General features: G+C 41.9%; 1 protein-coding gene across 1 annotated transcript; it reads left to right on the forward strand.

Moving 5' to 3' along the window:
* The first annotated feature begins 646 nt into the window (after positions 1-646).
* LOC111954471 (histone H2A.Z) lies at positions 647-2,348 on the forward strand. The gene is made up of 5 exons (XM_023974251.2): positions 647-748; positions 1,027-1,104; positions 1,498-1,611; positions 1,774-1,903; positions 2,005-2,348. The coding sequence occupies exons 1-5, from the start codon at positions 746-748 to the stop codon at positions 2,064-2,066; spliced, it is 387 nt and encodes a 128-aa protein (XP_023830019.1). The 5' UTR covers positions 647-745; the 3' UTR covers positions 2,067-2,348.
* The last annotated feature ends 10,188 nt before the right edge of the window (positions 2,349-12,536 follow it).

Below are 12,536 nucleotides of genomic sequence, written 5' to 3' on the forward strand. Positions count from 1 at the left end.
AATGAATTTCAAAATCGTTAAAATTGTTACATGTTGCTTTTATATTTTTGTTCAGCATATTTTAAGCTTAGCTCCTAACACTATTTTAACTCCAAACCCTATATTTAACTTGACAATGGTATAGTTGTTCATAGAAAGGAAAAGCACTTTAATAAACATTCCCTTTATTTGAGATATGCATTGTTCGGAGAGTTTGTATCTAAATGAGATGGATATCCAGCACTCTGTAGACTTTTTCGTTATCCTCTCAGTAAACCTATTTCAATTTGTGAATTGTAATCAATCATGTTTTTTTCTCAAGGGCTCAATTGATTTATCAACTGATGTTTCATGAAGACATTTCTTACACTGCAGATATTTGATTGATTATTAAGATATATTTTTGTGCTATTTAATTTCAATAAAACTGTTAGGTCCACACATAGCATAAACAGATGTTATGTTATTCTCTGCTATAAAGTCTCCTAAATAAATTGAGAATAAAATAGAAACTACTTTATCCAACATGCAATGAGAAAATACGTGTCAAATTCCCGCACAGTGAGCACTTTTACATTGTGATTGGCTAAGAGCCATGCCCAAAAAATGTATTCGAGAGTTGATTGGCTGGCTTCTTCCATGCAAAGTCCCGGATCAAGGTCCTCTCAATAAATACAAGGCAATCCAAGGCGGGACTACTTGTTCAAAGTAGACAAATAGTCGTGGAAGATCTGTGCAACTGCAAATAGCAGGGACATCTTACACAATGGTATTTTTATTTATTTATTATTCGTTGCTAAATCTATCACTTTATTGAACGGGTGCAACGTGAGGATTAGCCTGTATTCGAGAAACATGTGTCTTCGCTAAAGTTATTCTGTAGCTAATGTTAGCTAGTTACGTTAGGTAACTAACCTTAGCAATGCGAATCGCCTGGCTATTAACCATAGCACGCGCTGCCGAATAAACTGGCTAATTAAAAATACATTTATATTGCATCAATTGCTCAATACATATCTATACTTTAACAATGGCTCTATATTACAGGCTGGTGGCAAGGCTGGAAAAGACTCCGGGAAAACTAAGACGAAGTCCATTTCGCGCTCACAGAGAGCCGGTTTGCAGGTGAGTACATCAGTCATTCATTACATGCTAACAATGCTAACGCCAGCGCCAACAATTATGGTAAACGTGTGGCAAGGTAGCGCAGTTACTTGTTAATTAGCAAATTATGTAGCGAATGTATAAATGTTGGTAACCCGATACTAGCTAGTTGAGTTACTTGGTAGTGGGTGTTGATTTGCAAAATAATATTTTGTTGAATTGGCTCGTGACTTACTGATGGCTAACTAGCTGGCTAGGTAGCTACTTGATTGAACACATGGCAGTGTTATTCGGGATACTTGGGACGACCATAATCCTGACCTAACGATTTTACATTTCGAACTTCAGTGGGGTAGGGACGTAGCACGGACGGGTGAAGGCATGCCTTTAAACGTTTCCCGCCCTGCTTTCCAGTTCCCAGTGGGCCGTATTCACAGACATCTGAAATCCAGAACAACAAGCCATGGCAGAGTTGGGGCGACTGCAGCTGTGTACAGCGCGGCTATTCTTGAGTACCTGACTGCTGAGGTAACGTTGGTCGACATCGCGACTGATTGTTGCATGTTCACAACACTATGTGGCGGTTCATGACACTAAAACATACAGTACTGTGCATGCAATCGAAGTTAATTGATGTGCTCATGCGAGAATCAGTAACCAAATATTTACCCACGCGCTGGTCAACTTCAGGTTCTGGAGCTGGCCGGAAACGCATCAAAGGATCTGAAGGTGAAGCGTATCACCCCACGTCACTTGCAACTGGCCATTAGAGGCGATGAAGAGTTGGATTCTCTCATTAAAGCTACGATTGCTGGTGGTGGTAAGTGCAGAAGTTATTTTGTAGTCTTTGCCACTGGGATTGCCTTTGTACCAATTTCCCTGTTTTATTTGCATTCACTAATTGTTTTTTAAATGTTTCAGGTGTCATCCCTCATATCCATAAGTCTCTGATTGGAAAGAAGGGACAGCAGAAGACCGTATAACCCTGTAAACAGTGGCATTGGGTCATGTCATCTCAGGACATTCTGCTTAAATGGTTCAAAAAAAGTATTTTCGTAGTGTTTTAGAACTTTTTTAAATGTATGAACTTGCATCTACTCATCTGTGGTATTTTTTAAAAAGTAGCTTCAGAGAAGCTGTTTTATTTTGGGCTTGAATGTTTTTGGTACAACTGTGGTTTGGTTTTTATTGTGTAAATTTTTGCATACCTGTGGCGTTTCAATGTTTTAAAGTTGTATTTGAATAAAGCTCGAAGGTATTGTGCACCTGTGGTTCCTTACTTGCATTCATCTTTTAGTGGGTGTTGTGCCCTATAAATCCATTATGCTGCATTCTGGATTATTTTTTACAAGGAGTGCAAATTAATCAACGTTTCAGTAAAAGTGTTTGTTTTAGCCAGGCTAATTTTCAATCTCAGTCCCTGGGCAGGTTATTAAAAACGATTACAATAGACAATCAGTGAGCACACTCAGCGCAACATAGGACATGTAGAACCCCCCCCCAAAAATGTGTGCAGACTGCAACAAAACAAAATCCATAAAAGCAAGTGTTTGCATACCTCACAAGCTGCAGACAACATGGAAAGTGGCAATACAGAACTAGGGATAATGTTCATAAACCTGCTTGCCTTTTGTTTTGTGATAGGTGGTGCAGTTGTGTTGTCTGGCAGTATTCCAGAAATGGGAAGCTCAGAGAAAGCAGATTGACTAAAGTTGCTCTTAAGGGAACTAGAGTCCCCTCATGGCAGACCTTGTGGATCTGCTGCCATAGGTTTGTTTTCTGTTGAACAAAAGTACTGAGTGGAGGGGGAGCCAGGCCATTTAGGATCTTGACTACAAGACATGTCTATTGCACAATAGTTTTTCCATGCTTTCTGAGGATGTAACAGTGATGGTTATTGGGCTTCCTATCAAGCATTTTGAGAGCCTGTTTGTAGACAGACCGAATGGGTTTTAATGTTGTACAGCAAGTTTGGGCCCAATTAAGTGGGGGAGTATCATAGATTCTAAGTACAGTTTTGCTACCTCTAGTCAAACAATTTTGCATAAATCTGGAATTAGCTAGGTTGAATTTGGTTATTGAGTTACCTTTTTCACCTGCTTTTTAAGAGGTTGGAATGAAGTATGATACCATGTTACTTAATCAGATACCACCTGGAGCTTCTCCCCTGACACATCTGGCTCCGCATCAGTTGCCCTCTTTGTGAAGGAGTTTTTTTCACATTGAGATACAAACATGAGTCACTGAGCCACTTTGTATCCAGGACCATTACAGTAGTGAGATCGTGGGCAGCTTGTTTGCTCTTTCATGCACATATATCACTATCATCTGCATACATTTGAACTTTAGACCCAGTACTGACAGAAGGCAGATCATTAATGTACAGGAGGGGCCCCATTATTAACCCTTGGGGCACGCTCATATCATAGCTAAGAGTGGGCAACAGCTCTTTGCTCACTCTGACACACTGAGTTCTACCTTCAAGGTATGATTTCATCCATCAAGGCATCGGGGGGAAAAAGTTGAACTGGGACAATTTTGTGATGAAAACCTCATGGTTAACAGTATCGAAGCCTTCCTTAGGTCCAGAAACACAGCCCCAACAACGCCCCTTTGTCCATCTTGGACCTCACATTTTCCAGAAGAAAGCAGTTGAACGTTTCTGTGGAGTATTTTGCTCTGAAGGCAAACTGAATGGAGAGTAATGTGAAGGGGCTGTTGTTGAGGTGGGCAATCAGTTGGTCTACTATACACTTTTCAACAACCTTCGACACCACAGGTAGTATACTAATGGGCCTGTAGTTACTCACGTCAGCAGGGTCACCCGATTTAAAGATGGCTGTTATTCTGGCCGACTTCCAGACCCTTGGAAACACCCCCTGACCAACAGATTTGTTGGTGACCTTAGTAATGGGGCCAATGAGTGACTCATTGTAGATTTTAAGAAAGGTAGAGTCCAGCCCCAACACATCTTTGGCTTTAGAGTTCTTTAGCGAGCTAATCACCTTGCTCACCTCTGACTCAAAAACCTCCCTTATGATGAAGACAGGTTGAGTGTCATTCACTAGCACTGAGTCCAAGAAACCAGTGGAGGGGTTCTGTGTCAGTACCCTGACTGAGTCAACAAAGTAGGAATTGAAGGCTATTGCTATTTCGACTGCATCCTGTGTTAGATTGTCATTCACCATGATTTCTAATCTTTTTGAAGTGTTACAGTCTTTCCCTGTTAACTTTTTTAGATTATCCCAGATCAATTTAGAATTTCCCTTTGCTTCAACAATTATGTTAATAAAAAACTTGCTATCAGCATGTCACTAAACATTTTAATTGATAACTGCCACAAACTATTCTCGTTCTATTGTGAGTTGAAGACATCAATAGATTCATGTGACTGATGCATAACTGCCTGGAACAAGACAGTGATGCTCTATAACATTGAAATATATTGGCCACTTTTATCCAAAATGATGTACAATTAGTGCAGATGGGGGGGGGGGGGGCAATTTAGGGGACCCCTTTTTGCTTAAGACATCCCCATAGTTAGAAGTGTTACCTCTTTATCCAGGCATACATATACACAGGGGAGAAATCATATGGGTGCACAGTGACAAAATGCTTCAGCCAGTATGGGGTGCCTGTCAGTCTGACACCAAACTTGAGGTCTTCAGCATTCCATTACTGTGTACCAGGTGAGTCGTGTCAGCCAGGCTATTGTCACTGCATCAGAAATGAAATCCTAAAACTCTCATATGCAGGGAAGGCTTTATCTCAGTGAGCCTGTATCGCACAGGAGGAATTGCTGCAGTGAGCGTGACGAATGCTACAGCCAGAGAGAACCTGAGGAAAGCAAGCTTTCATATCTATAAAATGTTTGTGGGAATTTTCTGCTCTCTTGCATTTCCTCAACACATTTCCAGCTCAGACTGACAGCACGGTTTGTTCTGAGTGGTACATTGACACAATGTATCAAACTACATCAGATTTTTTATAAAATGGATGTCAGTAGATGTACTGTGTCTCTTTTCTATCTTGTAGATAACTATGATGGACACGTTCAGGTATATAAATTATTCTAAATGATCTATTTTATAATGGCCACTAGGCGTCACTATTGCAGCATGGTGTATGTTGGTCTTTTGATACTAGCAACATAGACCATCTCTGGCAAAAAGGAAGATTATAGCAGCCAGTTACCACAGGTTAGATCTTTGCATCTATTGAATGTATGCTTGTTTGAAGAAAGGGATCACTTCTTGACTTGCTGCTGAAGATCAATAGCATCTACCAACATCTAGATCTTATTTAACCGTGTGTCTTTTTAGCCACAGCCACCCAAGTTGTGGAAAAAGTCTGAATTCCTTTTGAGGAGTAACACTTCATGAATGACAATAGAGATCTACAGCTGTTGTGACTGGGCCGGGAGTGAACTAACTATACAGGTGTGCGGTACGACAAAGGCAGGCCTTGGCTTGAGTGTCGACATTATTCCTCACCAAGTAACTCGCCTGAGATATTTAGGGAGATATCTTGACGGGGTAATATGGTGATGAATAATTGTTATAAATTGGTTATAAACATGCACAATATCAATGTTTCCCCCCCACAATTTCAAGTTCCAATTTAGCGTTTTCATAATGATGATACATTTTGTAGATTTAAATGTGGTTGCACATTGCCATACACTATGTCAAGAACTATATAAACTAAACCACACACAGGGTGTAAAAAACATTAAGAATACCTGCTCTTGCAACTCAATATTAGGAAGGTGTTCTTAATGTTTTGTACACTCAGTGTATATTGACTACCTCTTTCACAAACCTGGGGTGTATTCACTAGGAACCAAACGGGGAGGGACCTACCTGTGTTTTCCGATGCAAAACGTTTTGCTACGATGTGCACTAATGAATACACCCCAGATAACTTGCTAGTGGTTACAGTAATATCCATTGACATTCTATTGTTCTTGATTCATGAGAGAACTCGGTCATTAGAATGAACATTGATAATTGACCGTGCTTGATAATGTAAGAGATGCATGAAGATATGCCAGGTGTGTATTCACTAGGAAACAAACGGAAGCGAATGGAACAAAACAGGAGGGCCCTAACTGAATTTGTCTAATAGAAACGCTTTTTCGTTGCAAAATGTTTTCCTTTTAGAGGAAACGGTTTTCGTTGCAAAAATGTTGCTATGGTGAAAAATGTTTTGCTACACTGTGCGGCTAATGAATACACCAATGCATTTTCTCCCACACTGTCTGTAAGGTATCACAGCGGGCATTTGAAGCCACATAACATGCTGAGTGACATATTGCCGAGATATGCTTCAGTAGATCTCCATGCAGTAATTAACAGCTGGGCTATAGTTTCCCCATTCATTAGAAGAATAAAACAGCTCCTTATCCTTTGTGTCCTGAAAATCTAATTTGACACAACTTTGTCAACAGAAAGCAAATTAAAGGCATGCAGTGGGATATGTGCTCATTACCAGATTGACTCACAGTAATCAGTGCATTCTTGGTAATGTAGCATTCAAATACATTTTATTGACAAACATGACTTGGGCCTAGATTCAATCAGATCAGCGCTAACCGGCGATAGCTGACTCCCGCATAGCGGATGGAACTGTGTTGGAGTGTCAAATCGGTGAGCAGTTTGCTCTTGCGTCCATTGTCATGAAGCAACACCTGCCCCACTCGCATTAGAAGTTCAGAGCGAGAAAGTGTAGGCTATATAGAAATAATTACACTCAAATTGAAAAATCATTCAAGTAAATAATGAGGGTTTCTATCATCATAATGGAGGTGTAGATTCCATCTCATATTCCAGTGTTCCAACTTGTAAACAAGGCTGCATGGGATTTCTGTTAATGACTCTGCAAGTCAGTTAAGAACAAATTCTTATTTACAATGACGGCCTACACCGGCCAAACCCAGACGACACTGGGCCAATTGTGCACCGCCCTATGGGACTCCCAATCACGGCCGGTTGTGATACAGCCTGGATTCGAACCAGGGTGTCTGTAGTGACGCCTCTAGCACTGAGATGCAGTGCCTCCGAATCTAAAAGTTCCAGAGTTTCAACTGATTCATTACCATCAATGAGCACAGACAGGCGCCCTCATTTCTTTAAGGGCAAGCCAGCCAGCCTAGAAACTGCCGGGATCATCAGTAATATGGTCATCTCTTTTCTTCTGTCAGGGCAGGAAGACTGCGAGTTGTCAGCCTGTCTGTCAGCCTGTGGGCATTACAGCATGGCCTGATTCAGCCTGGTGAGGTAGGTGGATGAGGGGTTGATTCTCTTGTCCTGCCAGTGGAACCTGGTAGGAGAAATGGGGAGGACAGGCTAATTGGCTTCACATATTTGCTGTTGAATAAAATGGCCAGCTCATAAGGTTAGCTCACAATCTCATTGGATGATGGAAGACCAAGTCCCATACTACCCATACACTTAGTGTGAAGCATTTTACTCTGGCAAGTTAATGTTAGGTCATTCTAATATCCACTGTAAGAACATCAAGGTAATGTACTCCTTTAAATAGCTGTTCTTCAATTAATCCTATTTTGCAAAGGCAGTCGATTTATTGGCCTATTGATTTGTTTTGTATCCATGATGAAAAGCAGTTGGTTAATGAGCCTTTTCCCCCGATCAGGACCATTTCAGTCTACACAGTTCCCAAACTGAGAACCGGGCCAACAAAGCACCACAGCATTGAACCATTAAAGGGGCAATCTGTAGATGCTACAACCATTTTTGGACATATACATTGATATGTACCCATTGATGCTTGTAGAATATAACTTATAAATGCCACATAAGCTTAGTTCCACTGTCATACCCCATCAGAACCCAAAATATAATCTTGTTTTACACAAATGTTTGTAAACAAAGTAAATCTAAACAAACACAGAATGTAGCCTGAAAACATGGCTCAAACTATAAATTGTGATATTATGGATGGTCAGTCCAATCCATAACTCAGTTTATGAGTGGTTACATTTCTCCAGCCCCATTCTTCAGCTTTTTACCGAAACAGGGGTCACGCTTAGTAATTGTTTCAACTAGCTGATTGCCGCTTTAAGTTTATTAAGATGAGAAAGAAAAGGGTCATTTGTTTTCAATTACATTGCAGGAAATAAGCAGTGAACACCTTGAGGCTGTACAGTTGGGCTGCGTCCCAAATGGCACTCTATTCCCTACATAGTGCACTACTTTTGACCAGGGCCCATAGGGCTCTGTTAAAAAAAAAAGGTGCACTATATAGGGAATAGGGTGCCATTGGGAAGCATTCATGGAGTTTCCCTACATCCTGCTGGAAACGATCCTCCACATCTGGGGCCTTCAGAGCGAGGCACAGGGAGTATTTAAGCTTTATGAAGTTTTAATGGAACGTGCATATCAGCGTGTCATCACGAGATTATGGGAATGGGAATTTACTACTGTCCATGGATGAAAACGCCGCCGTGCAAGACAGGGATTTCCTCTTGACTATTGTTATGAACCTTTGAATCCAGTATTACAGAACTGAGATCATTACTAACAGGAGTAGGCCTAACTATATATTTAGATAAATATCTATCTTTGGATAACATTTAGATAAAAATCTAAATATACAGTATATATAGTATATAACTATATGGCTCTGGAGTAACTGAATACGTTCACTTCTTTATGCTATTACAGTTTTGTTACTACTCATCCTGGTGTTAAAGCTCATTGTTAATCTTTTATTATTATATTTTATTACTCCCCACAAAACATTTGTCTTTATGATAGTAATGCAATATTATAAAATGGGTGGTAAGAGCCCTGAATACTGATTGGCTGAAGCCATGGTATATCAGACCGTATACGACAGGTATGACAAAACCATAATTTTTACTGCTCTAATTACGTTGGTAACCAGTTTATAATAGCAATAAAGCCCGGGGGGGTTTGTGGTATATGGCCAATATACCACGGCTAAGAGCTGTATCCAGGCACTCCACGTTGCTTTGTGCGTAAGAACAGTCCTTCGCTGTGATATATTGGCCATATACCACACCTCCTCGTGCCTTTTTGCTTAAGTATAATATCTTCCCAGCACAATATATCTTGAAGGAGGATATGCTTACTGATTAGTTAAAAGCAACGTGTGGTTTGACAAGACAGTAGGGAAGGGAAAGATGGTCAACAGGCATAGTGACTGAATTCCAGATGTTTTCTCTTCCTCTTTCAAGTTCAACACTTTGGTCAGTTTGGTGGCAGGTGGCTGGCTGGCTGGTCGCATTTGAATGCTGAGCAGGTCAGGCTAGGTGCTGCTGGTTTCAGCTTTCCTAATACCATCAGCACACTACACATGGCCAAGTCACCAGAACAGACAGACAGCAGTATGAGAGAACAGGTCTGGAATCTGTCTTCAGTGGATGAGATTCCATTGAAAGTTGGGTTTCCAACAGGTTTCCCCCCTTCCTGTGGGTTTGTGGCGGGCATTGTGTGTGTGCGTTTGTGAGGGAGTGTCTGCGGGCTCACACAGACTGGGGTGGGCTGTTGGGGTTGGAACCCACTGCCACTGAAATCAAAAACCAGATCTAGGAGTATCTCATTACAAAAAAGCTGGTCTCATTTGAAGGGATGGCGCAAGGTTTGGGAGTGGAAAGAGGAGGGTGTGGGCAGGGGGGCTGGATAAATAATCAAATCCAGGGTGTCTGGGGACCCGGCCGTTTGGAAACCCTTTATGCAGCCCTCGTCTGGTCCCCGTCTGTATGGAGAGCTAGGGGGATCCCCCCCACCCCCTGCAGCGCTCCCCTCTTCTCCCCATCCTCTTTGATGTCTGCTTGCTTTTGTTCTTTACATAACTTGATCTGATTTTTAAAAAGCTAATTTGTATGCCGCTTTCAGGGCAACAGAGCTGCCACCCAGAATTTTACAGGAGAGCTGACAGCAAGGTCAACGCGATTGGCCACACAGAGAAAAAAGAGCCGGGACACAACTAAGCTAAAGCATATGATAAATGCCTTTGAATTATTGTCACTGGGGGCAAATTTAATGACAATGGCAGATTAGTCTGGGAGGATGAAATCTCTTGGCAAACGGGAGGCGGGGATGCTTCGGTGGTCGCCATTCACCATCAATTTCCTCCCTGAAAATAGACGGTACACTGGAATTACATTTGACATGACTTATTCACACTTTAGGTTCAATTTAGGTGAGCAGTAGGCCTATTGCAACTTGAATATTGAGTCAATTTTAGCAGATGTTAATTCATTTGTCTACAGATGATGTCCAACTGTTAAATGTATAATGCAATCGATAAAATGGATTTCATGCCCAAAGCACACAATGCATAATTCAGATAACCTATTGTAAGCCACTTTGTCAAACTGAAAACACAAATTAGCCTTCTCATTGGACACCTACAGGTGGTCATCCTAAAACCAGTTAGTCATTTTTCTTGCCTGCTGAACAACACTGGAGCCAGTGTAAACCTGTGGATGCAAAGGAACACTTTTCTTTGTGATGTCAGCATTTAGGGGGCCTTTGTCGCAAACAGTCTGGAGCATGCCTTTAGGGAGGGAGGGAGGGGGCTTAGAGGGTAGGGGAGGTGAGACTTTTCATCAACCTTCAGCTTTAATTACTTCCTTTAGGTGCTTTTTGACTGCCTTCAAGAGGGGTGGCGGAAGGGAGGGAGAGATATCTCTCCATGTCTCTTCTGTGGGAGCTTATTTCAGAGGTCTCTCCCCATCCTGCTCTTTTTTGTTGTTGTTGAGGAAATTGTATTTGGTAGCTCAAACAGGAAGTCCCGCTGCTGGCCATGACTGTGAACTGCTTCAACCAACCCCTCTCTGTGGCTGGACACTGTGCAACAGCTTAAAGTCATCCAGGATCCCCAAGGCAGACACTAATGGAAAACACTTCTCTTCATCCTCCTCCTCCTCTCGTCCCCACCGTCTCTCTCAGGATTATGATCTCGTCGTCGGATGGTGTCTTTGCAGTGGACGAAGCGGGGGTGCGCCTGCTGCAGCGAATCACAACGAGTGTAGAGTTGAGAAGAACAATAGCTGGGGGAAAAAACTTGTGGACAATCTAAACACACTGTCATGAAGAAAGGAGGGGGAAAACGATTGAAGGATCCAGCCATGTCAAATCCATAATTATCGAGTGACAAAAAGCAGCTGGTTAAGTTCTGAAGCTCAGCCCTGTCGCCTCGTAGCCTGCACTATCATGTCTATGTACACGGATACATAAACCAGGCCATTGAAAATAAGCTTACGTGAACATCTTTGAAGTGATGCAATTGCCAGCACTCAGCATTGCTCAGACAGACCACAATCAAACAAGATCCTCTTCTTAAATGGTGTGACAGAGTATAATGCTCTCAGATATGACTGAAACAGTTGTCAGCAAAACAAGTGAAGTGTTTGCAGGCCCCTTCTTTCCAGTTCCACACAGAGTGATAGAGACAAAATTGCTTGTGTGAAATTGTCTTTAAAAAAGTGACTAAAGGAAATACATAGTCAGTAGATGTTCTGGTTATTTAAATCGTGTTAATGCGATTAGAAGTGTATCACATTCTCGAAATACCTTGGCACCACCATCATTCCCACTGTCCAGCTGCTCCAAATGTTGTGTTAAATTGGCTGGCGTAACACGTCCGTTAGTGGCCATGGCGTAACACGTCCGTTAGTGGCCATGGTGTAACACGTCCGTTAGTGGCCATGGCGTAACACGTCCAGCACCCCTTACTTCCATTATAGTGCAGTGCTCTGGTCAAAAGCAGTGCACTACACAAAGAATAGGGTGTCATTTTGGACGAAACCCTGATTTCAGAGAGGACAACAGGAAGGAAGGTTGTTAGGGGGTGCATCTCAATAGTCTAAAGTGGTATCCCCTTTCACTTCTTTTCCTCTCATCCACACCGATTGAAATCAACATGGGTATATTGTGTGTTGCAGATAGAAATATAGGCTAATGAATAGCGCTGATGTGATTCCATATTCTACATGTCAGAATAATACAGTTATCTTAACGTTCTGTGACGTTACATACTCCTGGACAGGGCCCAGTACAACTAATCTTGGCAGCGAGATCTGAAAGGCTTTTGATTTGGCGAGCAACCATTTTGATCCATGTTTGATAGAGACAAATGCCATCCCCCTTGATGAAAGGCCTGAGCATGATACCTCCTTCCCCTCACCAAAAATGGGGAGTTTGGATGCCTTCCAAACGTTTAGGTCCAACCACCACATTGACAAACCTAAAAACCACGTGCTACACAATTCCTGTCATCTTATTGAAGAAGGGATTGACATTCTGACCCGAGACCTGTTATCATTAAACTGTGTTTGTGAACTTTTCCCCTTTTACAATTGCTCTGTCGTCTCAGCGATAGACTAGCATCCGGTCAAGGGGGTGTACTTGTAGACTACAGAAACAGGAGATGGCGTCCTGCACTAATGGGACATTCTGGCT

The sequence above is a fragment of the Salvelinus sp. IW2-2015 genome, linkage group LG3 (assembly GCF_002910315.2).
Source record: "Salvelinus sp. IW2-2015 linkage group LG3, ASM291031v2, whole genome shotgun sequence".
NCBI lineage: Eukaryota > Metazoa > Chordata > Actinopteri > Salmoniformes > Salmonidae > Salvelinus > Salvelinus sp. IW2-2015.